Here is a 22559-nt window from a genome sequence, read left to right as displayed (position 1 = left end):
CGAACAGTTTGAACAATGTAGATTGATATGCTGGTTCGGCGACAGTAAGTGCCGTTGAAGGGGGCCCAACTGACTGTCGCAGCGCATGACACTGCCAGCGACAGGAACAGGAGCTTTGGACAGCACTCCATCTTCTAGGCTCTTTAGATCCTCACCAGCCCTAAGTCTAGAGACCCCCTGGTGTGCCATATAACTGAAGCCAAACTTGGCGAGCCGCGGGTGCTTCTGAAGGCGACTGGACGTCTCCTGCGCCTTTTTAATGTTCTTTGAGGAAATCATGATGAAAGGTGTGACACTTCCATGCGACTCAGTGGTGCTCAATCAGTACAGCTCGAGTGATGATATGCTTTCTCGGCGAGGACCAGGTCGTTCGATGTGGAATTTGTTATATTCTATGACGGCTGAATATTCCCGAATCCCACTTTCGAGCCATTGTCTAGCCAGCTCTCCAGCAGCTACTCATGCGAAGAGCACTTCAATCTGGCGGTGGAGCCATACTCACGAAATGCAGGAGTCTCGTTGAGCCGAGATGAGGCTTTGCCAGATTGTAGGACAGGTTGCGAAAAAGAAAATCGTAGGGTCAGATATCAATGTCTGAGGAGGAGTGGTTATAGATGCTATAATATACTAGCCATTGCATGTAGGGGGACATCCAGCAGCACACGGCCCAAGGCGTACGAGCCTGACCATCCAAATAGTATAAAATTTCGATGATGATTCCAGATTATTGACGGCTCGCTCATTGCGACATGATGGCCTGCTTTTTGGGGCAAGAAAAGCGCTGGCAGGGGCTGGGGCGCAGTAGGGTTGGTGACGAACAATAGAAATTACAGTCTAACCAGGATGTACTATGTAAGCTATAGAAGATCTGGATGTTTCAGTCATTGGAAACCCAGTAAGGCCGCCAGCCCATTCTGCAGAATGAACCATGCAAGGTTCTTGTCAGGTATCATAAGCAAACCAGTCATCGCTGACCAACCTTTGCAGAAAACCCTCTGCGAAACATGGAGCTTTGCGTCACCTCAGGCTGTTCCGAGAGAAAAAGCGGCCTTGTGCTTCTATCATTATAATACAAACCCCTCAGATTTGTTAGGGAAAGGCGGCCTCAACACGACCTCAAGAGAGTCAGGCGTCATTGCAATTGTGAATTTCTCTAATGTCCGCATTCAACGATCGCAGACATCCGATATGAGCTTGAAGCCGCCCCTCCAGACTGGTTGCGAACTCGTACTATGCGGGAAACTTGGGACCGCATTGTGCACTTTGTGGTCAGACTTTGGTTGTTCACAAGACCCGATCTGAGCGATGACAGCCTTGCATTGTAACAGGCGGTGTGGAAGTCTTTCGACATCATCAAGCAACCGACTAACAACTGGCTATGGATGGATTTTTTGGAGAAAACCCTGAGAGAAAGAGGCCACTTCCGCATCTCGTGTACATGTGATATATCTGAGCACCTTATGTTCGCTTCGAAAACTATCATCAGAGTCTTCTCGCATGCGAGTGTTTTGGGAGCGATATGGGGTTGTGAATGAGCGGTGGGAAACTTCAGACTCCGGTAAACCCTTTAGAGTCTAATGATTGGAATTTGATGCAGCTCACTCTATTCTGACGGTGTACTAGCAGAGTTACGGAGAACACACAATTCCTGTACCCAATCGACGAATTTCCGATTCAAGACTTCTCAAAAAGCTAGGATTATCACACGAAGTCCTCGACCCTGAAGCCGGTGCGCTCTTTGGCGAAAACTTCGACCTCGGACAATATTTTGGGGCAAGACTTGCAAGGATTCAAAGAGAGACTTGAGGAGGAGGATCAACGTCAGAGGCATTCTTATGGGTTCACGATCGCCATTTGGGGTGTAGTACTGACAGCTGCCTTCGGGCTCGTCTCAGCAATCACAGGTATCATCAAGTATCATGCAGGTTTAGGCTTCCTTCAGGGCAGTGTAAACGCCTAAATATTGTCGAAGGTCAAATAGTCTACGACATTAGTCTAGGTAGCGAGGGCATCGGTCCAGGTGACCTTGTCTGCGTTTCTCCAAGTTTCAGAGCAGCGACCTGACGGCCAACATAGTAAACAGATATATGGTCCATATATTCGACAATGTATACATCGGATATTGCTTGTCGAATCTAAAATTAGAAGCAGTAACCCAGAGGCCTTGTCCCCATCTAACGGCTGTGAAGGTGAGTTTAAAAGATCCTCTTCTAACTCGTTGTCATCCCTACCTGCTTTCAACAAAGCATCTTCATTTGCTTTATCGTGCTAGGTTGAGAATGGAACTGCCCGCGTGCCTCTTCATTTCTTTCGGCCTGTCTCATCGTCTCCATACTCAGGTCCAGTCTGAAAAGAGATGCAATGCACTAGAAGCAAGAGAAGAGAAGGGTGTTCAACAGCGTGGTGCCTGTCCTCGTGCCTTGCATAGTTCAGTGTCACTGCGCCGTCAGGCGCAGCAGAGAGGATCTAGCAATCAGCGACATTTCTCTCAGAGGTCCGGGAACAACCACTGGGCAGACACTCATTCCCGACATCGTGAGTACGTATGATACGCAAAAATTCACTGCTAACATTTCGAAAAGGGTGGCCATTGTAATTGAAATGAGTTTCTGAGTGTAGAGAAGGTATACCCCATTTGCCCCCCACACGGGTGTCCATATCCCGCCTAGCTCTGTGCATCAACAAAACACAGTCAAGTAATTTAACCTCAAATTTTAAGGTTAAAATTGTGTTCGAATGGTGTAGTGGTTATCACATGCCGTTCACATTAAAGTGAACATTAGATCCGGCAAGGTCCCCGGTTCGAGCCCGGGTTCGAACAGCACCTCAGAAAGTGAATGGGGGGAATAACTCCTCTTTTCTTTTTTTTTTTGGTTTGTGATTGTTTTTCTTCTCCCTCGGGAGACTGCGTCGTAGATCAGCGTTCTCTACTGTTTAGACTTCTAGATATCGACAGTCATCAGCATAGGTTTATCGAAAGGTTATCGTATGTGTACCACCCCTGCGCACCTTTTATCAAAATCACCCAGAAGCTAGGTCCTCTGTGTACCAGCGCTGTGTGCTTTAGAGCTCTGAACCACTTCCAAGCTATTTCTATCTTCGACCACGGCAAATCGTGCGTCTCAAGCAACCTGCAGTTCAGTACTACGATATATCTCCAGCTCTCGGCTATCATCGCTGTTCCTTCACTACGAAAATCCCTACGCTTCGGTCTATTTTAGCCAGGGCACGATCACGATGGAGGCACGTCGAGTTATCCAAGGATTTCTTTTCCACTTTGCATCATATACTCTCAGTCGAATTGGGGCTTGATCCATGGGACCGACAATATGGTCCCGCGGGATGTGCGCCCGGGGAGACCATACAGCGAGCATTGAGAAGTTCTTAGTTCAACAGTTAAGTTCTGGACGACGTTGAGGACTATATTGAAATTACGCGCCCGACTCAGCCACTGTCGCTGCACTTCCCAATTATTACCGATCTCTCCATCGGCCAGAGCAGAACCAGATGCACAAGGAGGTTCACTGATCTCTTGACGGGGAGACCACGACATGGTCGAGCTGATTGGATCTGCGAAACATTTGGAAAATTCGGCGAGGTCCAGCATTCAGAGACGCTCTCGACGCCACCGGAGGGACATCACCGTAAGCCCATGGTTCAATGGTGCGTCCCGGTGACCAAACGCTCCAGCTGAGAACTGTTCCAGGTGGGGGAAAGTTGAAGCAGTCTCAAGCAGAAGCGTGATCCTCAGAAGGGACATGTCGTGCCTGGCTGTCTCATTGTATCCGTTCTGGCACGACGAAAACTGTCACGATGATGATTACAGAACTGGAAGTGATAGACTGCTGGACGAATGCGGTGACGCAGAGAAAGGCATGGGCATCACTGGAACGACAGACCTGGTAGCCTCGTGGCCGGTACAGTATACTACGTACTGTGCGAATGCCAGAAGTCATGGCAGCCGTATCTTTGGGAATGAACCCTGCGCGAAGAACAACAATATTTCGAACATAGGGATAACAATGGGGACAGCCAATCCGAGGGATATGAATATACATGGATGATCAAGGCAATAACAAGTAGTAGTACTATATCCCTTGAAAGCCTTGACTAACTAGAGAGTGACATATCATTCTTGCCATGTTTAACAAGATCTACAGTCTCCAGGATGAGAAAACTCCATCCAGGACACGGTCCCTCTGCTGCTGCCCATTTTGCGAGCTGAAGGGATGCCTTCTCTGAAGCGGTCGGTCGGTCGGTCAGTCTGCCCTTTTTGGACTTTGGATCTCGTTCGCCATGTACAGACATCCATCCATACAATACATATCATACGTACGAAACGGGCAATCAATGCCCGACCCTACGTAAAGATATCAAGCGGCAGGAAAGTTGTACGTAGGTACCTCGGCCAGGAAACGGGGAGAGTAGCGAACGGTACTAGTATTTACTATTTCATTTCCCCCAGGGCCCGTGGTCGTCACGATCATAGGTATGATCTGACCAGTCCCGCACGTATTACGTCTGAACTCGGTCTTATTCTTTACTGTACCTACGTACTTTTGGCTATTACCACGAGAAGAATGAGGCGTGCGAAAGGGGAAAAAGGGTCTTGCACTTTCCGCGGGTTCGTCGGGGCAAAGGATTGATTGCCTCGCCAGCCAGAAAGGGTCATGGCGGAGCCGACAATGTTTGGTTCTATGTAGCATAATACGTATACACGGGACACACCGTCAATCATTTCAAGTCAAAGCTGATAGGGTGCCAACTGAATTGGGTTCAATGCATATGCAGGACTAAATGAACCTCCTGTTAGCTCCCTGTAAGCCTGCCTGGCTCCAGATGCGTCCCCTCCGCCCCGTACGCTGGGCGGCTTTCCCCACGGCCTCACTGACGTGAGAATTAACGTGTAAAACCTGTCCACCCCTTTTTCCTGTCTCCAAAGCTGCTGATATATACACACCCTCAGCAAACCTATCCGTTCGTATTCGTGGTCGAAACCCACAATAATCAAGACAATGCAAGTAATTTTCCCTGCCAGGCTCGGTAGCGAGCAAATCCCAAGAGCTTGATTCAACCCTCCAGGCGCAGCAGGGGCCCTCTCCGTAACGGCGAGAAGGGTCTCAGACCATCAATCAGACCCACACAGTCTCTGCGTCTCAGCGTCATGGATTTCGGCAGTCGGATGTCATTTCCGTGCGTTTGGCCCCCAGCGGGATATTTTCGTATCTTCATCTGGAAACTGACGTTGGTCCATCGGTAGCGGTGTGCATTTGGAGGCCGACGAGCCCACCGGGTGTGTCCCAAAAAGATCAAAATCCTCCAAAACAGGACACATTTGCTCTAAGAAACGTGGTCTTGTCCTATTGGGTTTCCGGGGATTCGGATCTACTCCCAAGCGAATTATTTTCACTCACCGACTTGGACTGGAGTGAGGGTGATAAAGACAGTCACTTTCGCGGATGATTGCGCAGATAACTTCCGATAGTGCTTGTGGCAGGCCCATCTTTGACATAAAAACGCCTTGACATGCCGCAACAATTAGGTTCGCACACCCCGAGATTGCTGGGCCGGCATTTCAGTCAATACTGATTCACCACGCGATTGGGGTTGACAAGTAGGTCGACAGGCTAGTCACCCGTGAAGGATCTGAAACAAATCCAATCCAGCCGCCGAAGAGATATCACTTCACCCCAAAGAGCGATGCTTGTGAACCGACTCGCCTCTCGTTACAGTCGGCTTCGCCGGAAAGCAAGTGGTACCGCGAGTCCATAGCATTTTCGCGGGTGGGAAGCGAGCACCTGTTCCAGCCAGACCAGTTTGCAACTGCGCATTCAATGTGTGACAATTGCAACATATTGGACCCCGTGACCGTCCCCATTGTACTGAGAACGCTCACGATTGTTGGGAACAAGGCAGTTTGTGACAGGTGTTCAGACCAAAAAAAAAAATATCGTGAACCATTAGCATAGCATCAATAGTTGTTGATATGCCGTGCCACATCGGGCGACGACAACAAGCAATGCGGTCGGAGCAAAATCTTGGTATCCAATCGGATACACTCTGCCATCATCTTCGAGTCGCAGAAATTGATTAGTATGCATTGAACTAAATGGTACGACTCCGAGAGCTCGGGGAGACTGAAGCTTGGTAGTCTGACACTTACCGACGGAGTTGATGTGAAGAAGAACCACGGCTATGTCGGGATTCAAATACAGGTGATGTGGCGGACGATCTGTCTTTACCTTCAGTGCCAATGGATCCGTTGATTTGGCAAACGCGTTCAGCTCGACGAGGTGTTGCCTAAAATATGACCGGAGAGGTGCCGCACAGTAGAATCCCTTGGAGTTCTGCCTTCAGCCTTCTCCCGCAGGATCCAGGAGCCATGGCGCGGCACGATCGCCAGCAAATGATTTTCCCGGCGCAGCCTGGTGTGTTATTTTGCGAGCATATCCTTAGCCACGCTGGGAAGACAGATTTGCTTGCCGAGAAAATCGTATTCGGGGCCTTGCCATACGAGAAATCAGAGAGATACAACGAGTCATGAGCCCTGTCAGCACGAGCATCCAACCGATGCGACTGTAGGTACATAGTCTGGATTCCGATACTAATTGCAACGCAGTCAATCCAATGATGGAATGGCCCCATTGTTCAATCCCGGACCACGTCAAGGCCGCCTACACGATCTGACATGCACGTCGAGTTTGTAGGCATATCCCAGCTCTGGAAAGGAAAATTTGTACTTTAAAGGGTAGAGAGCCAAGGGCCTTGGGGCCTGATAGCCAGAAGGCGCGCAATACTGGTGTACCCCGTACTTAGTGCCTGGACGACAAACCCCATGGAACATAACTGAACTTAGTCACAAATTTCGGCAATATCCCGGTCAGAGCTACAAGCCGGGTCGTCTCAGCGTCCCTTGGCGTGCGGTTCAAACATACCTGATCCGAGATGGGTAGGTGCAATAGCTCCATATTCGGCTGACTCAGGCTGGAGGGCTTGGAATGTCTTTCTGTCCTTCCGTTGCTTTAAGCGAGGTAGCAGGACCAAGAATGGAGCCGATATCCATCGGAACACTCCTGCCCAACGAGTAATCCCGTCTTTGGGCGCCTCGATTGCGTGACGGGCCTTGCATCTTCAACCCGTGTTCAGAGACATATGCTGAGTGTACATCCTCATGTAACATTGCTTCTAGTCTTGTGAGAAGGGGGACAGTAATCAAAAATCAGAACACTTTGAAAATTAACAGGACCCTTTCCTGTCGGAGCTCGCGATGATCCCAAGGCTGGGGGCTGGGGGAAGAACCAATGATAAATGATAAAAAATCTCGAGTGGACCGCCAATGCAAAAGCGTTCTTTGGCTGAGGGCATATCTTGGCCAAACAAACCGTGCCGACAATTGTGTTGATTCATCATTTCTATATCAAGAGTCGAGCGCGGGATCTGGGGAAATCTTGCGGTTGTTGTCTATTTGGTTTCCGAATGGCACTGTCTTGGGAACGTATAGGGCGTCTATTATCCGGCAAGACTCCCAAACTCCTCTGCGGAGTATGGATTTCCAAATATGGAACCTGCAGGTGGAGGTCTGGCACCTCATTAAGCAGCAAAATTCAAAGGCTCAGAGCCGAGTTTTAAGAAATGGTCGAGCAAATAGCATTCTTCCACAGAAGAATTCGCTCACTGGTATTCCATTCGTTATCAGTAAGTTCGAGGAAACAGTTTAGGGGATCCTGGATGAGGCGGATGCAAGACGCCAGTTGCAGAGCCCTAAGGGAACGATGTCAAGCGACGATAATGTAGAATGGGTTGCAAATAATTGACCAATTTGGTCTTGGTCCCGAACATGTGGTTCGAAGGCATTGGTACTAGTCCGACGGCGAGAATGCTATGTAATGCCGAGGAGATACTAATGGTGAGAGATAGAGAGACTGGGCAAAAGGGTATGCGGCAGCTCAGCCTCATGGATAGTTGTCTCTGCCTGCACCACCACCAAACTTGGGCTTCATTGTGTCCCCAATGATATAGGCCCCGAAGTGAAGTGATTCTCCACTCCCAGGGCTATTTATCACATTGTGAATACGTGAAGAGGATGAGCTGGCAAGCATTTTACGAGATGCCACACGGAGAGGAAGCTCGGCTGCCGGGACTTTGACATCAAAGACATGCGCAGCTCGGGGGAGACGCAGCAAGAACCCGTGTTGCTGTGCTTTGTGTGCCGCTCCAAGCATGGCTGGCTGAGAGCAGTGACCACTGGTGGACGATCTTTGTCGCATCGACCCGCGCAATGGGCTGTTGTTGGCACAGTCTATGTTCCAATGAGGTTGTGACCTGCCAAGGCAGCGTTCCAAATCAAGAGGCATACTGAATAGTAGAATCTAGGTGCAGTCCAGCACAATGGCAAACCTACCCGTATTTTGGCGAGCCAGTGCGACAGTACGAGGAGGTATGTAATGGGTAGTAAGTAGAGCAGAAAATGGGCCGTTAGTCCACTGGCCAGGGTTTGGGGCGCAAGAAGCGCCAGAATGTCGGTGCAGCGCGGAATGCAGCCAGGTTAGAGTAGACGTGGCTTGCGGTGATCCTCCACATCTGATGGGAACAGAGGACAGCAAGGTGCATGCTGTCATTATCTCGTGCAACCATCAGCAAAAGACAAGACGGTGGTGACGGTATAGCTGCGTCCCCAGGACCAAAGAAGCTCAGCAAAAGGGAGCCAGGGCCGGGGTAGCTGAGGATGAAGACGGAAAAAGTGCGAGAGTCTAATAAGAAAGGAACAGGCTGTGTTGCCGTGTCTTACTCTTCGCTCCAAAGGTAGCCGATGCGAGATCCTTGACGACATCATGCCATCTCCTTAGTATGGGTGGTAGTATTACTTAGACAAAATTTGGTCGAACGTGGTTTAGTCCTGGGTTGATGGTGAAGGGAGGCATGGGGACGAGACAAGGAACTGCCTCCTAGGACATGAAGAGCATCAGTCCACCTCCGCCTCCGTAACTGCCTGCCCACCAAACAGGCAGACTGGACAACCCTTGCACACGATCAACTCGCACGTTGACAGTTTCGGGCAGTGAAATACAGCGGACGAAGCTGGGGAGCTGAAGAGATGGACGCATTGGGGAGAAGGAGCCTGGTTGAAGAATCGCCCCCATGCTATTTCGGGCCATGGCCATGACAATCGAGCTCTGTCGTTTCCACCGAGCTGCGGGCATGCTGCAGGGCGGAGATGGCTGCCCTTTCTTTCCGAGGTGAAGCTCCCAGCAACACGAACAGCGGCCAGCGGCGACAGATGGGATGGTGTGTTGTGGCGTGGCGTGGTGTGGTGGGGGAGCCAGGTCGCAGCCCGCATGAGCACGGCGAGGGGCGGAGGCTACTAGTCGTGGTTGCAGTCTTGCTGCATTGCTGCATTTCCCGGGGCGTTTCCAGGGCTCTACAGGGCTCTCGCGGCGCCGGCACGCCAATAACGCCAATAGAGAAGGGCCGAGTGCCCAAAGAGCAACCTCGACGTGCATTCCTTTTACCCCCTTTGGGCTTATGGTCTCAATTGCTCGAGGTCCATTGGCGGGAGTCGGTCACCCGAAAGGCAAAAGCACGCCTGCCCCTCGAAAAGAGCTCTCTGCTCCTTGTTCCTTGGTCTTTGCGCGTCACCACCATGAGCATGGTATGTCTCTCTTCCCCGGAACTGGACCAACAACGAGAGCAACGGCGCAACCATGTGCATCGAGCAAAGTACGAGGTACTCGGTAGAACAAGACAATGACCAGGAGGAAGAGAAAAGGACGGGCTTGGTCCTTGGAACCTGTGGAGTCGACATGCATGCCGTCATCAACCACCTCTGCATCCAAGCCATTCTGTTTCCCAGAACGATCGACAGCTGAAGGCTAGGCTCACCAGGCCTTGTGCGAGGTCAAGCAGAGGCTACATACAGGCTAGCAGTAGTTTAAAGAGAGGCAGGCTTTTGACCTGCTCACCCGGTATGCATACCATTGGCCATTACGACGAAAACAGAGAAAACGGTAATGGCTTGTCTCTGCCCTATCGTACGAAGTATGAGCTCAACCGTGCCTTGGAGCCACCCACACCTAACATCCCACCCACCCAACACTCACCACTTCCCCCAGCCCACCCATTGCCCCAATGCCTAATGCCTAATGCCCAATGCCCGCCTGCAGGAAACCCAGCTGCTCCTCGCTCACCAAATCGCTGCACCCAAGAAAAAAAAAAAAGGGCCCTGGCACATCTGCACAACCCCCCCTTCAACCTCCCCCAGCCCTGCTTCCCCTTCCTTGTCCCTGGTCAACTTTTGCGGCCCAGTCACAATTGACGGCCGGTGGTTCGTGTTCGTTGGCTCCATCCTCCATCCCATGCTCGCTCTCCCTCTCGAGAATCTCATGTGTCTCCATTCATCCCTCCATCCAATCCATCATCCGTCGATCTTTTCGCATCTGACTGCATCCTCCTCGTTGTATATGCTCGTGGTTTTTCTCATTGTCCTCACTCTCGCTCACATCGTGGTTGCTGCTACTTGCCTCTCGTTGACTCCCTCGTTGGAATTGTCCACATTCGCTTGCCACGCTATCAGCAATTGACTTATCTCTCTATCATTTGGTCTCAGCCCCTTCAGATAATGCTAATTTGGTTCCAACCTGACCATCAGCCTCCCGCCCCAATTTGTACGAGCCTCCAGCCTTCGTCAGGCTCAGACTCCAAGCCACTGGCTCTCACTTTACCACTGACATTGAGAGGAAGACACTAGCAAACATCTGCGGATGTCTTCTGTGCTGTCTTGAACACCAGAGTCTTCTTGAGATTGTACTCGACTCTCGTCTCGCAAGTCCTTTCGTCATGGACTCCCCCACAGAACGCATGCCAATTGCCTGCGTTCACTGCGCAAAAGCAAAAGCAAAATGTGACAAGAAGGTCAGTCAGACTTGTCGAGAAGACCCCCTGTTTTAGAGAGAAGGGGAGAGGAGCGGGTGCAAGAGATAGCAGTGCTACGTTGGCATGTCGGCTGTTCTAACATGCAGCATCGCAGGTCCCATGCTCAAGATGTGTGAGCAAACAGATTGTATGCCAGTCACGGGCCACTCGTCGCTCCTCTCACAATCCTAATCGACGGAATCCTCTCCCACGCCCAAATTCGGAGCGTGCTCTACATTCCTCTGCCTCATTCCACGTGTCACAAATGTCTCATTTCTCTGCTCCAACTCCGGGCGTCAACGGGGTCTCTCCCAGTGAGCTTGGTACCTCCTCACCGTCCTGAGATTGGAAGCTAATCGGCCGTTGCAGACAGCATGGGTCCTCGTCCCCTACCTCCTCACAGGTTGAGCCTCCCAGACACAAACCACCCAGTGCCAATTGCCCCGGCCGTATATGGCCAAGATATAGAGCCGCGAATGCTGCGAGCCGGCTTCACACAGACCCCTCCAGAACTGACTATCCCAATCACACCCATGATGCCAAACATGCCTCATATGGAGCACTTCGTACAGATGCACGGTACACCCTACGACCATGAAGGTGATAATCATTTCTTGGCTATGAGCAGTGCTCAGACGAGGATGCTGGATTTCGAGTCTACCAACTTGCTCGCGGATTTCATGAGCCCTCCTTCGGCCATGATGCAAGACCATACGGAGCAATTCCTGCTGCATGGTAAGATGGGAATTCCGACCCCGACCCATATCCCCCTTCCAATCCAGATTCCGGACGGAGCAACACCGTTTCCCGTTCACATGGATTTGGAAAGCCCTCATGGCCATTTGCAATTCCGGCCTCCGGCCGGTCTCTCGCCGTCTAGCTCTTCTACCACAAGTGGTCTGCAAGAGCCGGATGCCGTGTTGGCCGCCCATCATGCCTGGCCTTTTTTCCAGTGCAACCGGGTCGACAGGCAATACTCATTTGCTCCACCAAAGACAGCCGCCATCTATTTGGAGGGCCTCGCACAGACACTCCAAAACCAGGCCACTTGGACGGCATGGACAGCTCAGCTTGATGAATCATCATTGGATATTGCCACCGAGCGGAAAATTGCCACTGAACCGATCGTAGGATGGTCTCGAGAGAAATTGCTCGCCATCACTCAAAGCTTCCTGCATAAAGCGCTGGACATTCACAAGGCTGACCATGGCCGAGAAGACACGCCGTCGAGTCCGGATTCTAGCCGAGACGCTTTCTTGATGTTACCCCCGCCGGATGTGATGCAGTACTTTTTGAGGAGTTACGTGGTTCGATATGAGCCGTACTACTCATCAGTGCCTGCAGGCCGACTGGATCCCAACGTTTTTATGGGATCAAACAACAGCAAAGCAGCAAGCCTCCTGATCCTGCTCATGGTCGCCTCGGGAGCTTCGGCAACAGCCACAGTCGAGGCTAGGTACATTGCCAGCGGTTTAACGGAAGCCTGCAGAATCTCCCTCTTCGATACGATCGAGAAGGATGTGCTCCAAGCACGTGAGGTCTTGGTGCTCCGATCGGCTCTTTTGTTCACTTGCCTTGCCGCTTGGTCAGGGGATAAGTGGCATATGGATGTAAGTCAGACGCTGGATGTTTTGATCGACCTCGCCCCTAACTCTGAAATAGATGGCCATGGGCCAGCGAGGCATGTACCTAGCTGTAAGTCATCTTCCTGCTGGATTGGGGCGTCGCTGATCATTTCCCAGATGCTGGCGCACTCTGGAATGCTTGAAGCTGAGGAGTGGTCGATTGCCATCGAAAAACGTCAGCAGGATCCAGAAGGGGCCTGGGAGGATTGGAAGGAGCACGAGGCCAAACACAGGTGAGCTGTCTCCGTTAAAAGGGAAAGGGGCCGAGTTGCGTCATGCTGACCTAGAGAACAAGGCTCGCTCACTCTTGGGTCATTGTCGATCAGGAGATGAGTTTGTTTTCTGATACCACTCCCTTGTTATCAATAGTGAACCTCCACGCACCAATGCCTGACTCAGATGACCTTTGGCATGCGGAGACCGCATCCGAATGGCTTGAGTTGTTCGACAAAGCGCATGGACCGACCCATCAGAGTCCTGTATCCGTGAGGGACTTTTTCACCAGCTTTGTGGACGGGGAGTTGGCGGGTAAGGAGCTTTCACCTACCCAGCTTCGACTCCTCTTGCACCCCATCCAGGCTCAAGTATGCCAGCTACGTCAATTCATTGCGTGCCTACCTGATGGCGGTAACCATGCCAAAGCATCCCGTGCCGTTTCAAAAGCGGCAACCAAAGCTCGTTTGGAGGAGATCTCTTCCTTGCTGCAGCATTGGTATTCCATCAGCAAACAGAGTTTCGCTGGCAACAAAGGTACATGTTGGACGACATGTGCAAACCTAATCATGTATCACCTAATATCACTCAACGCCATAACTAGCTTCAAGGACATCGAGCAGTTTGCTCGCCGCGAGGTTGCCCTTGGCTCGTTCCGATACGCGTCCTGGTTGCAGATGCGGTGTATAGACCAGCCAGAAGAGGCCTTCTTCCATTGCGGACAGATACTCCGCTTAATCCGATCGATGCCCCGTCCTGTCCGGCCGCCGTGGTGGGCAGGTGCAGTGTATCGAGTGGCATTGACAGGGTGGGCGACCAGCATGGCCAACGGCAACGGCCGCTTTTCACCCACCCATGGTCCGGCGGAACCTGACAGGCCGTTCGCAATTGATGATTTGACTCCAGAAAACGAGGCCATCAGCCGATATATGAAGTACCAAGAAGGCACTCCAATGCTCACTCGACCGGATGGATCTCTTGCCCCCATGGATGTCCCTTCGAACCTGCTGCAACACTGCATTGAGGTTCTTGATGACGACTCGTCGATGCGACTGACGGATGGCATCAAGCGCAAACTCCGCATCTTCATGGCAAGCTGGAGAGACTATTGAGCCAACACTGCCGTGGCCACTCGCAACCACATGTAAGGGCCACCGGGCCCTTGACTTACCACGTTTGGGCCAAATACCACCACCACCACCAAGTCTTAATGTGCCACTTTCACATTTCTTCTCGCTACGGCGTGATGTTTCCGCCTTTTGTACAGTTGATGAATATACGTCTCATGTTTTGTGATGATGACGACAGCATTGTGGGCGTTCATAGAGTGACGGGACACTTTTACCCTAATAGGATGAGCGGCAGACATGTTCTCGGTGACGTTGACACCATATCTTGCTCTTAAGGAGGGAAGATTGAGCGTGTTCAATGTTGATCTGAGAAGGATTTAATTGTCGGCGATATATTGTGGGAGGGTCCTGTTGGCCATCAGAGATTTTTGTCGTGGTGCCGCTTTTGGGTATGGATCGGACCTGGGTTGGTGTCGTGAGAAGGGAAGAGAGATGCAGACAAGTCCGTATGAATTGGAAAGACTCTTTCGAAACCAGTTTGGGTGTCTCATATCCTCAACCGCATTGTGCTCATTCTCGCTGCCGTCCGAAGAAGAACAGATCCAAGAGCGTTCCGAGTCTTGGGGCCAGAGGCTGCGGGTGTACCTTTGTTTATGAGGTCCAGGTCCAGGTCCAAGGTGGACCTTCCCGACCCTCCCGACCCCAAACACCAAGGGGCAAGAAGAGGGCAAGTTGGAAATGGCACGGGGCCTTTTCTAAAACAACGAGAGAAGCACTAGACAGAGGATTGCATCACCGTGCCGAAACGACTTCGGAAGTGCCAGAACCAAGGTTTGGTGGCGTGGAATGTCGATGGAAGCAAATCAGGTCGAGGAGACGGAGCATCGGTCGAGCAACTAGGGACAGGATATGTCGGGCAATCGGACAAGACGAACGGCCGACAGCGTGGTCGACGCTACAGTAGGTGGACGTTAGATCTACAGTAGGACCTTGGTGACGCCAAATGAAGATCATCCGTGCCTGTAGGAAATTCGACGCTGGCGAAATGCTGGGGATATGGGGGACCCTAAACCCAATGTCGACTTGCTTCAGGACTTTAGCAAGCTATAGTATGGTCCGTCGAGGGAGCGGATCTGAGCAAAATGAAGCGTTTGGGGCCGGAGGGAGCGCCCAAGGTCACCATACCGAGTAGGGAGCTATAGATGGCAAGGCGAAGGGGACCAACAGGGCCAGAATTAGGAGCTACGGAGTTTGAAGACGGGGTTCCATGAGGGAGAGTAATAGCGACGGCTACTGGACTGTGTCCTGCGATGTGGTTTGTTTTGGCGACATCAGAGACAGGGGAATAGGTACACATCTGAGGATGGATGGGCTATCAAAACGGGTGAACATCAGAGCCTTGTCATCAGGTCGTGTGAGCTGGATCTGCCCGTCTGAGGCTGCTTTCCAGAGCCTTACTTTTACCCCTCAGTTCAGTCAACTTCAGGTACGAGTACGGTATGTAGATACGAGAAGAAGATGGGCTGAATCAACCCCTCAGACACACGGCCTTGGCATCGGCCCAAAAAAGGGGGGATGAGAAGGCAGGAGTGGAGACACCCTCATGACGCCAGATGCAGGCACAAGACAAGGGGGTCAAGGGGGTCAAGGGGGTGAACTGCCACGACTAAAAATGGAAGGACGAAAGCAAGGGGCCCTCACGTCCCTCACCCCTGCTAGCGTTCGGAGTTTCGAGCCCCCAGAAAGGCCAAGCGCGGTAACGACCAATACATGGCGCGGTACCGGCGCTGACGGTAGCGGTCATTTATCGCACGAAGAAAATCAAGCCATGTTCGCATTTTACAAGCTTCCGTGAGCATCAAACCAAATCTTGGAACCTGAGACATTGTGCACGATGTGCCACAGACTAACAATGAATGAATGACGAGTCGATTGATCGTCAAGACCTCAATGGGGGGAAATGAGGTGCAAGCATGTGCAAGTGCAAACATTTCTACCAGTGCTGGATACTTGATACAACCCAGATTACTGGGTACCTCAATGGGCCTCGCCCTCGCCCTCGCCCTCGCCCTCGTCCGTCCAACTTGAAGGTTGAAATGAACGCGAAGCAGGCCGCCGGACTTCCGAGTTGCCTGGTCTAGACTGTGGTTGTTGTGTATTATGGCCTCTGCTCAACGTTTCTTATCGTGTTATCTACTCGGTGCCTGTACGAGGTACATATGTACATAGTCGTTGTGCCGTTTCGCCTCCCATGAGTGCGTGCACATTCTACCTCCATTCCGTGGTGAGTGCCCGATCCCCCGCGGCCGAGCTTTGAGCCTTTCACAAGGCCATCGTGCACTCACTCACGGGCAAGTCAAACTCTCTCCTGGCTTCTCCATCCGGATACTATGCCATCTGTTTCTGTAGACGTCAAGGTTCCTTTTTCCTTTGGATGAGTGTGGTGGTCTCCCATCGGTGAGGCTGCCAATTGTCACCAAGCCAGCCCCCTCCATACCGACTAAGGAAACTTGAGAATGAGAGCCCCCCGAGCCCCCCGAGCCCCTCGAGCCCCTTGAACCCCTTGAACCCCTCGGCGGGCTGCCTGCCCCGCAGCTCAACGACATCAGTCTTCACCGCCTCGATATACACGGTACATACGACGGGTTCGACTCTCGACTGGTCGCGCGAATCCTCGGTGAGGCTGCCAGCCCCAGACCCTCTCACCTTTTTCTCCCGACTCACCGACCTCGCAGCGTCGAAGAATCAATAGTATCAATAGTATCAATAGTCGCGGTCGTGGTCGCACTCCGGCCTAGTGTCGGGGCATCTGAGAGCCACCACACACAAACTTAGTATCTGCCCCCTTTTTCTCTCTTATATTGTCGATTGACTGCTATTTCTTTTCGCCTGCTTTTGGCGGTCAGTTCGTCAACATCATCATCGTGCTCACTTGGATTCCTTCCCTCCTCCAACCTCGTGCTTTTAACCATCACTCCAATCATCTGGTTTAGATTGTCCGTCATTCACTTGTCGGATATCTCGTCGTCGCCCCTCATTTTCCACTCTGTCCAATCCGTGTCTCACCGCCTGCTTACCCGGCCACACACTCACCATGAGCGGCAAAGAACAGATCCGCCTCGACGGCAAGGTTGCCCTCATCACTGGCGCTGGTCGTGGTCTTGGTGCTGGTCTTGCCAAAACCCTGGCCGAGCGTGGTGCTGCTGTCTGCATTAACTATGCCAGCTCCGCCAAGCCAGCCCTGGCCACGGTTGCTGAGATTGAGAAGGCGGGCGGCAAGGCTGTTGCCATCCAAGCCAACATCTCCAAGGTCCCCGAGATCACCAAGCTCTTCGAGGAGGCCATTAAGCACTTTGGCAAGCGTAAGTCGACCTCGAAGGCCATCCAGGAAACGGGCTCTGCATCATGTGCTGACCAGCCCATCCAAAGTGGACATTGTCATCAACAATGCTGGAATGGAAGCCTTTTCCAAGCCGGAGGATGTCACCGAGGAGTTGTACGATCAAGTCTTCGGTCTCAACACTCGTGCTCAGTTCTTTGTCGGCCAACATGCGCTGAAGTACCTCAGCGGTGAGTCAAGATCCAAGGATCCTGGGTCGCTCCTCCCCCTTTTTGATCCCTCTGGCTGACGGTGAGAGTCCTTGCTCAGACGGAGGCCGAATCATCTTCATGTCGTCCATTGCTGCCCGTCTGGGTGTCCCCAACCACGCATTGTATGCTGGATCCAAATCTGCGGTTGAAGGCTTCGCTCGCTCTTTTGCCGCCGATGGTGGTCCCCGACGCATCACCGCCAATGCTATCGCCCCGGGTGGTATCAAGACCGACATGTTTGCTCAGAATGCCTGGCATTATTCGCCCGGCGCCACCAAGGATACCCCCATCGAGGTGATCGAGGCCGGTATCGCCAAACTCATTCCTCTTGGTCGATGCGCCGTTCCCGACGACATTGCCAAGGTCGTCATGTTCCTGTGCCACCCCGACAGCGAGTGGATCAACGGTAAGTTTTCTCTTGTCATCCGCTTTGGCCTTGACCGAGCCACTAACCGCCATCTTTCTAATTTAGGCCAAATCATCACTCTGACCGGTGGCAGCGGCATTGCCTAAAGGGCTATTCTGTGCGTCACCCTCTTACCATCGTGAGCTTTTCTTCCCTGAGAATATTTTTGGCTTCCAAGAGCGTGCCTTCCGAAGTAAAAAGTTCTTTTTGGATTAGCAAAGTCGGTTGGGTAGAACAGCCCTCGTTCACGGGTTGTGAATGATTGGGGATGTGAGAATTGGATGCATGTCAAGGCGGAACCACAGCTACATAGACACGATGATCAGAGCAAGAGATTGGAAAGGAAATAGAATTGTTATTATCTTTTTCCACCGCTGTTCTCCCTGCGACTTTTATAATAAGGGTTCCAAGTTCCCTATGCCTCGCGCTTTGCTCGTAGTATGCACACGTGACCCAATGCCCCTTTTCACGTATAGTCTGATTTCAGCTTTGACTTCACATCTGACCGCTACCCAGCGAATGCCGTATTAATACCCCTTGGAATTACCGCTATTGCCATTTTGAAACAAGTGCTCGGACATGCCACAAGCACCTCGCTGCTATGCTTTCTTGAGATTCAACTACTACAAAGTCCTCCGTCCGGACATCGACCAAGCCCGAATCAGGAAGCCACGGCGAGCCTGATGGCCGACTCTCCGACGTCTCTGGGCCCACGAGTCCCCAGCGAGCCGCTATAGCGAGCTACTTGGGGATTCGGTGGGTATCTTCTGCTGTCGAATGTGGTATCGTGTCATGATCAGATCTGTCCAGCACTCCATCTCTCGACAGTACCTATGCAACCGTATGCGCATGCGGAGGGACCTGTGCAAAGGCGCCGTAGCGAAAGCGAACAGCAGAAGTCCGGCGACAAATCAGGTCCGGCGACCCAGTCCGAGGCTTGAGGAACACTCCTCTAAATCGTGGAAGCCTTTTCCGGAGAGGCCAGCTTCCGCACCTAATAAAGCATGCGTCGGTATCAAGGTTGTTGACCAGCTTGATGCGCGTCGGCAGTGGTCCTGCACGGGACGAGTTCATTCTGACCAAAGACCCCCGCAATGGAGTCGTCCGCGTGTCATATAAAGGAGAGGAGCCGACCCCTCAGTGTGTGAACTGTTATAGACTCCCGTGTCAGATCCCATCATGGCTGAAGCATCACCCACTGGTCTTTGATTCAATATTATAACCTTCACATATTTGCAAGATGTCACACAAGGGGGTTCACTTGTCGATACACAGACAGGACCATGCGCCAGCCTCCGAAGGGCGTGATTTAGCGCCGAGATGACAAGATCATGACTCCTACTGGGTATTCATTCGCACTAGTATATCTCATGGCAAGTGCCAACTGATGAGAGCTCTTCAATAAAGTCACTCCAGCAAACGTTTTGCCGTTTTCAGAGCATAGACAGTTTCAAATAGCGGATTGACAGATTGCGTCTTGAAAAAGCTGGGTGTCATCGCCATCGCGCCGTGACCAGTGACCAGTGAGAATCTCGTTGATATCAAGGGTTCTTCTCACCTCCAGATGGACAAGCTCATTCTTCACGAGGAGCCTATTTCGGGCAATTGTTACAAGATCCGCTTGGCTGCGGCCTTGTTGGGCATTCCCCTCGAGCGTCGCATCTACTCGATCCTTAAAGGTGAAACGAGAACAACAGAATTCCTGCAGACCGTCTCTTCCTTTGGCAGAGTCCCCGTGCTTCAGATCGGCGACGCCACGTTTCTCCCTGAAAGCAATGCGGCCTGCTTCTATCTTGCTGAAACGGCGACGGCAGCATCCTCCACGCCACCCCCATCGATCGCTCTCATCCCTCAGAGCGCGATGCGGCGAGCTGAGATGCTGCGTTGGATGTTTTTTGAACAGAATCAACATGAAGTCAACATCGCAACTCTACGGTTTTGGACACACGTTGTTGGGGAGAAGAACCTGGATCCATCTCGACGCGCACAAATCGAGGGTAAAATCAAGGCGGGGGAACAGGCATTGGATTGTATGGAAGAGCATCTTGCAAAGAGTGAATGTGGTTGGTTCGTGGGTGACAGTGTGAGTACCCCTTTCACTCCAACTGCTTCATTTTTCAGCAAAGTCATTGTCATAGCTTCCGCTATTATTTGGCACAGGCTAAACAAGCATTCGCAGATCACCCTAGCTGATATCTGCCTCTTTGCTTACACTCATATTGCTCATGATGCTGGATTCGACCTCGCGAGATGGCCATCAATCCTCAAGTGGTGCGACCGGGTCAAGCAAGTCCAGGGGTATGTTGCTATGGACTAGCACTGCACCGATGATCTGGCCCCGAATAGAAGACGCGGCTTTACCAGCGCTACGGGAGATTGAGGCAGCACCAACACAACGACAAAGGATTGACAAAATCTATGGTTTGCCTTTTTTTGTCGACGTAGTGGTATCAACAAAGGGTGCTACCCTTGCCTTTTCAACTGGGTCTGCTTTGTCCTCAATGATCGTTCTGCGACAAGGCAGCCGTTGTTTCTCGAGTGTCATGAAATCAAGAGCCCTGTTTTACTCACGGTCTTTGCCTCCATGTCTTGAACTGCTGGACAAAGGGACGGCAGACATGCCATATCATGCAAGAGAATAAATGCTGCCGTGAAGTCGAGTCTGCAACTTGTCTACCAACACACTCTTCACCAACAACGACTTGCTGCACGACGCGTTTCTCGCTGAGTCGAGCAAGCTATCGACCATGCCTGAGACAGTCGGTTGCATGCATCTGCAGAAGGCCGGACGGCAGAGATTCGTTGATCGATTTAAGGCGGCGACACAGAAGAAGACGGCAGCAGTTCGAGGATGGTATGATAGACGAGGCCCAGGGAACCTCAAGTCAATGGTCGAGAGTGAGTCGGAAGATTCAGCTACCCAGATTGAAGAGTTCTTTACTCACGGCGGCGTTGTAGAACTTCGTGGATCGAAACGACGCCAACCAGAGATACACAGCGAACCTTCACAAGCGGCTCTGTGCAACCCCGAATATCCTGAAATCGTCTATGAGATCCCGCGCGAGGCCGGATCGGTCAGCAGCCTTTCAACCATGCTCCCGCGAGCGTCCTCATCTACCATATCACTCCCATCGACTTTCTCAATGGGTTCAATAAGCGCCGTCGAACCAGGAGCACCTCAGCCATCTCTTTCAGGGCCTCATTATGTCATTGATACGCCAGATGACTTTGAACGATTCCGGTCGAAACTACGAAATCAAGTTGAGCTGGAATCTACCCCTGCATCGCCCAAGGAGAAGCCCCGAGTTCACACGAAGGCCTTGAAAGTGGATTCGACGCCAATCCCGATCGAGGAAGAACGGCCCAAACCCCAATTCGAGGCATATGCTAGCAAACCAGACACCAACCACCAGAGCCCGGTCACGTTTCAAGCGTACTCGGCAGGCTCGAAGCCCAAACGTGGCCATGTGAGTTACATTCCCCCGAGCTTGCAATCTGGGTATATCAATGGCGTCCCACCAGCACTTCGAGCTGCGCACAACGCAGCTAACTCACAGGGCAAGTCTACGGGCATGGCAGCTGGTCATAGCGGTCAAAACTACTCGTGGCCCCTGGTGGATTTTTACAAGGAGATGTTTGTGAATGCTGATCCGTCACAAACCAATCTTTCCGCTCGGTGTCAGGAACCACGCATTCCATCAATGGAATTCTCTGGGAGAGGACTGGAGGACGAGATGAAGGCGGTACTGGACAAGTTCGACAAGCCAGTGGCCGAGAAAGAAGCGGTGCCAGTGCAAGATCGAGCGTGGATGTCGCCTAGCTCACCTTTGCACCCTACGGCTTACGAGATGGAAGCTCGTATTCCAGTAGTGCCAGCGAAAGCAGTGGAGGCCCGTTGCCATCCGCGAGTTCTTACGGTGGGAGCAGCGCAGAAACAGGAGAGCACGACGAGCACCGTATCTCGGCGGTCGGGTGAGGACCGGAGAGTCAAGGCTGGCGAGTACAACTGGCCCCGGTTTAGTGACGACCTTTTCACGGATCCAGCCGAAGAACACTCGCGTCAATATCGGCGTCGGAGACGGGAAACAAGACGGGATCTGGCGAGACGTGTGAATTGTTAAGGAATAAAGGAGGCTTGAACTGGCATTTGGGACTTGGGAGCCATATTGGTTCCTAGTTATTGGTCGGATATCCTTGGAGGTAAGTCATAGGTTTTTGGGATGGCTCATGGTCGGGCTTGGGTCGGGATGCTGAATGGTGGGATTCATTGTCTGATTGTCGGCGATGGGCCGGGATTACTCGATTTGGTCCATCCGAGCAGAGATCAAAAAGGGACTAAGACTTACCAAAGGGCCCAAGTGGCGGTCAGAGGAGAAACATAGGTTTCTGATGATTTTCCTTTTTTTTTGTTTTTATCGCATCACATGGTGTTTCCTTTCACGTGAAAAGCGGACCAGAGGAGAGATCCCGATTCTCTCCTTGTGAATCTCGGGATGATTAGGCCGAGGAAGAAAGAAGGCAGCAATTCGTAGCCTGGGGCACAGCTGTTCCTCCGGGCATGAGCATCATTGTGATGGGGATGGGTGAAAAGGAAGCCCCTCGGGCCTTGGCGCCTGCCTCGGTATGGGCTTCGTGGGCTTCATGGGCCTTGGGCTTTGTACAGTACTGTGGGCATTTGGGCCTTATGGGGCACGTCTCAGGCCTAACATGCCCATCAGCCACTCGCCCACCCAGAGTGAACCACCC

At 52.0% G+C, this 22559-nt stretch overlaps 4 protein-coding genes across 4 annotated transcripts; all 4 read left to right on the top strand.

The window, feature by feature from the left end:
• Positions 1-11453: 11453 nt before the first annotated feature.
• Positions 11454-13858, top strand: A1O5_03830 (uncharacterized protein; the record flags this gene model as incomplete). Its single annotated transcript, XM_007744441.1, has 4 exons — positions 11454-12518; positions 12571-12603; positions 12651-12766; positions 12829-13858. 4 exons carry the CDS (start codon positions 11454-11456, stop codon positions 13856-13858), a joined length of 2244 nt encoding a protein of 747 aa, XP_007742631.1.
• A 3052-nt stretch (positions 13859-16910) lies between these two features.
• A1O5_03829 (3-oxoacyl-[acyl-carrier protein] reductase) lies at positions 16911-17920 on the top strand (the record flags this gene model as incomplete). The annotated part of the gene is made up of 3 exons (XM_007744440.1): positions 16911-17178; positions 17246-17386; positions 17466-17920. The coding sequence occupies 3 exons, from the start codon at positions 16911-16913 to the stop codon at positions 17918-17920; spliced, it is 864 nt and encodes a 287-aa protein (XP_007742630.1).
• Positions 17921-19377: 1457 nt separating this feature from the next.
• Positions 19378-20130, top strand: A1O5_03828 (uncharacterized protein; the record flags this gene model as incomplete). Its single annotated transcript, XM_007744439.1, has 2 exons — positions 19378-19896; positions 19993-20130. 2 exons carry the CDS (start codon positions 19378-19380, stop codon positions 20128-20130), a joined length of 657 nt encoding a protein of 218 aa, XP_007742629.1.
• A 430-nt stretch (positions 20131-20560) lies between these two features.
• Positions 20561-21934, top strand: A1O5_03827 (uncharacterized protein; the record flags this gene model as incomplete). The annotated part of the gene is made up of 1 exon (XM_007744438.1): positions 20561-21934. The coding sequence occupies one exon, from the start codon at positions 20561-20563 to the stop codon at positions 21932-21934; it is 1374 nt and encodes a 457-aa protein (XP_007742628.1).
• Between the last annotated feature and the right edge of the window lie 625 nt (positions 21935-22559).

This window comes from Cladophialophora psammophila (genome assembly GCF_000585535.1).
Source record: "Cladophialophora psammophila CBS 110553 chromosome Unknown aczJe-supercont1.5, whole genome shotgun sequence".
Lineage (NCBI taxonomy): Eukaryota > Fungi > Ascomycota > Eurotiomycetes > Chaetothyriales > Herpotrichiellaceae > Cladophialophora > Cladophialophora psammophila.
The sequence above is the reverse complement of the archived record's forward strand: the minus strand, read 5'-3'. Positions and strand labels throughout refer to the sequence as shown.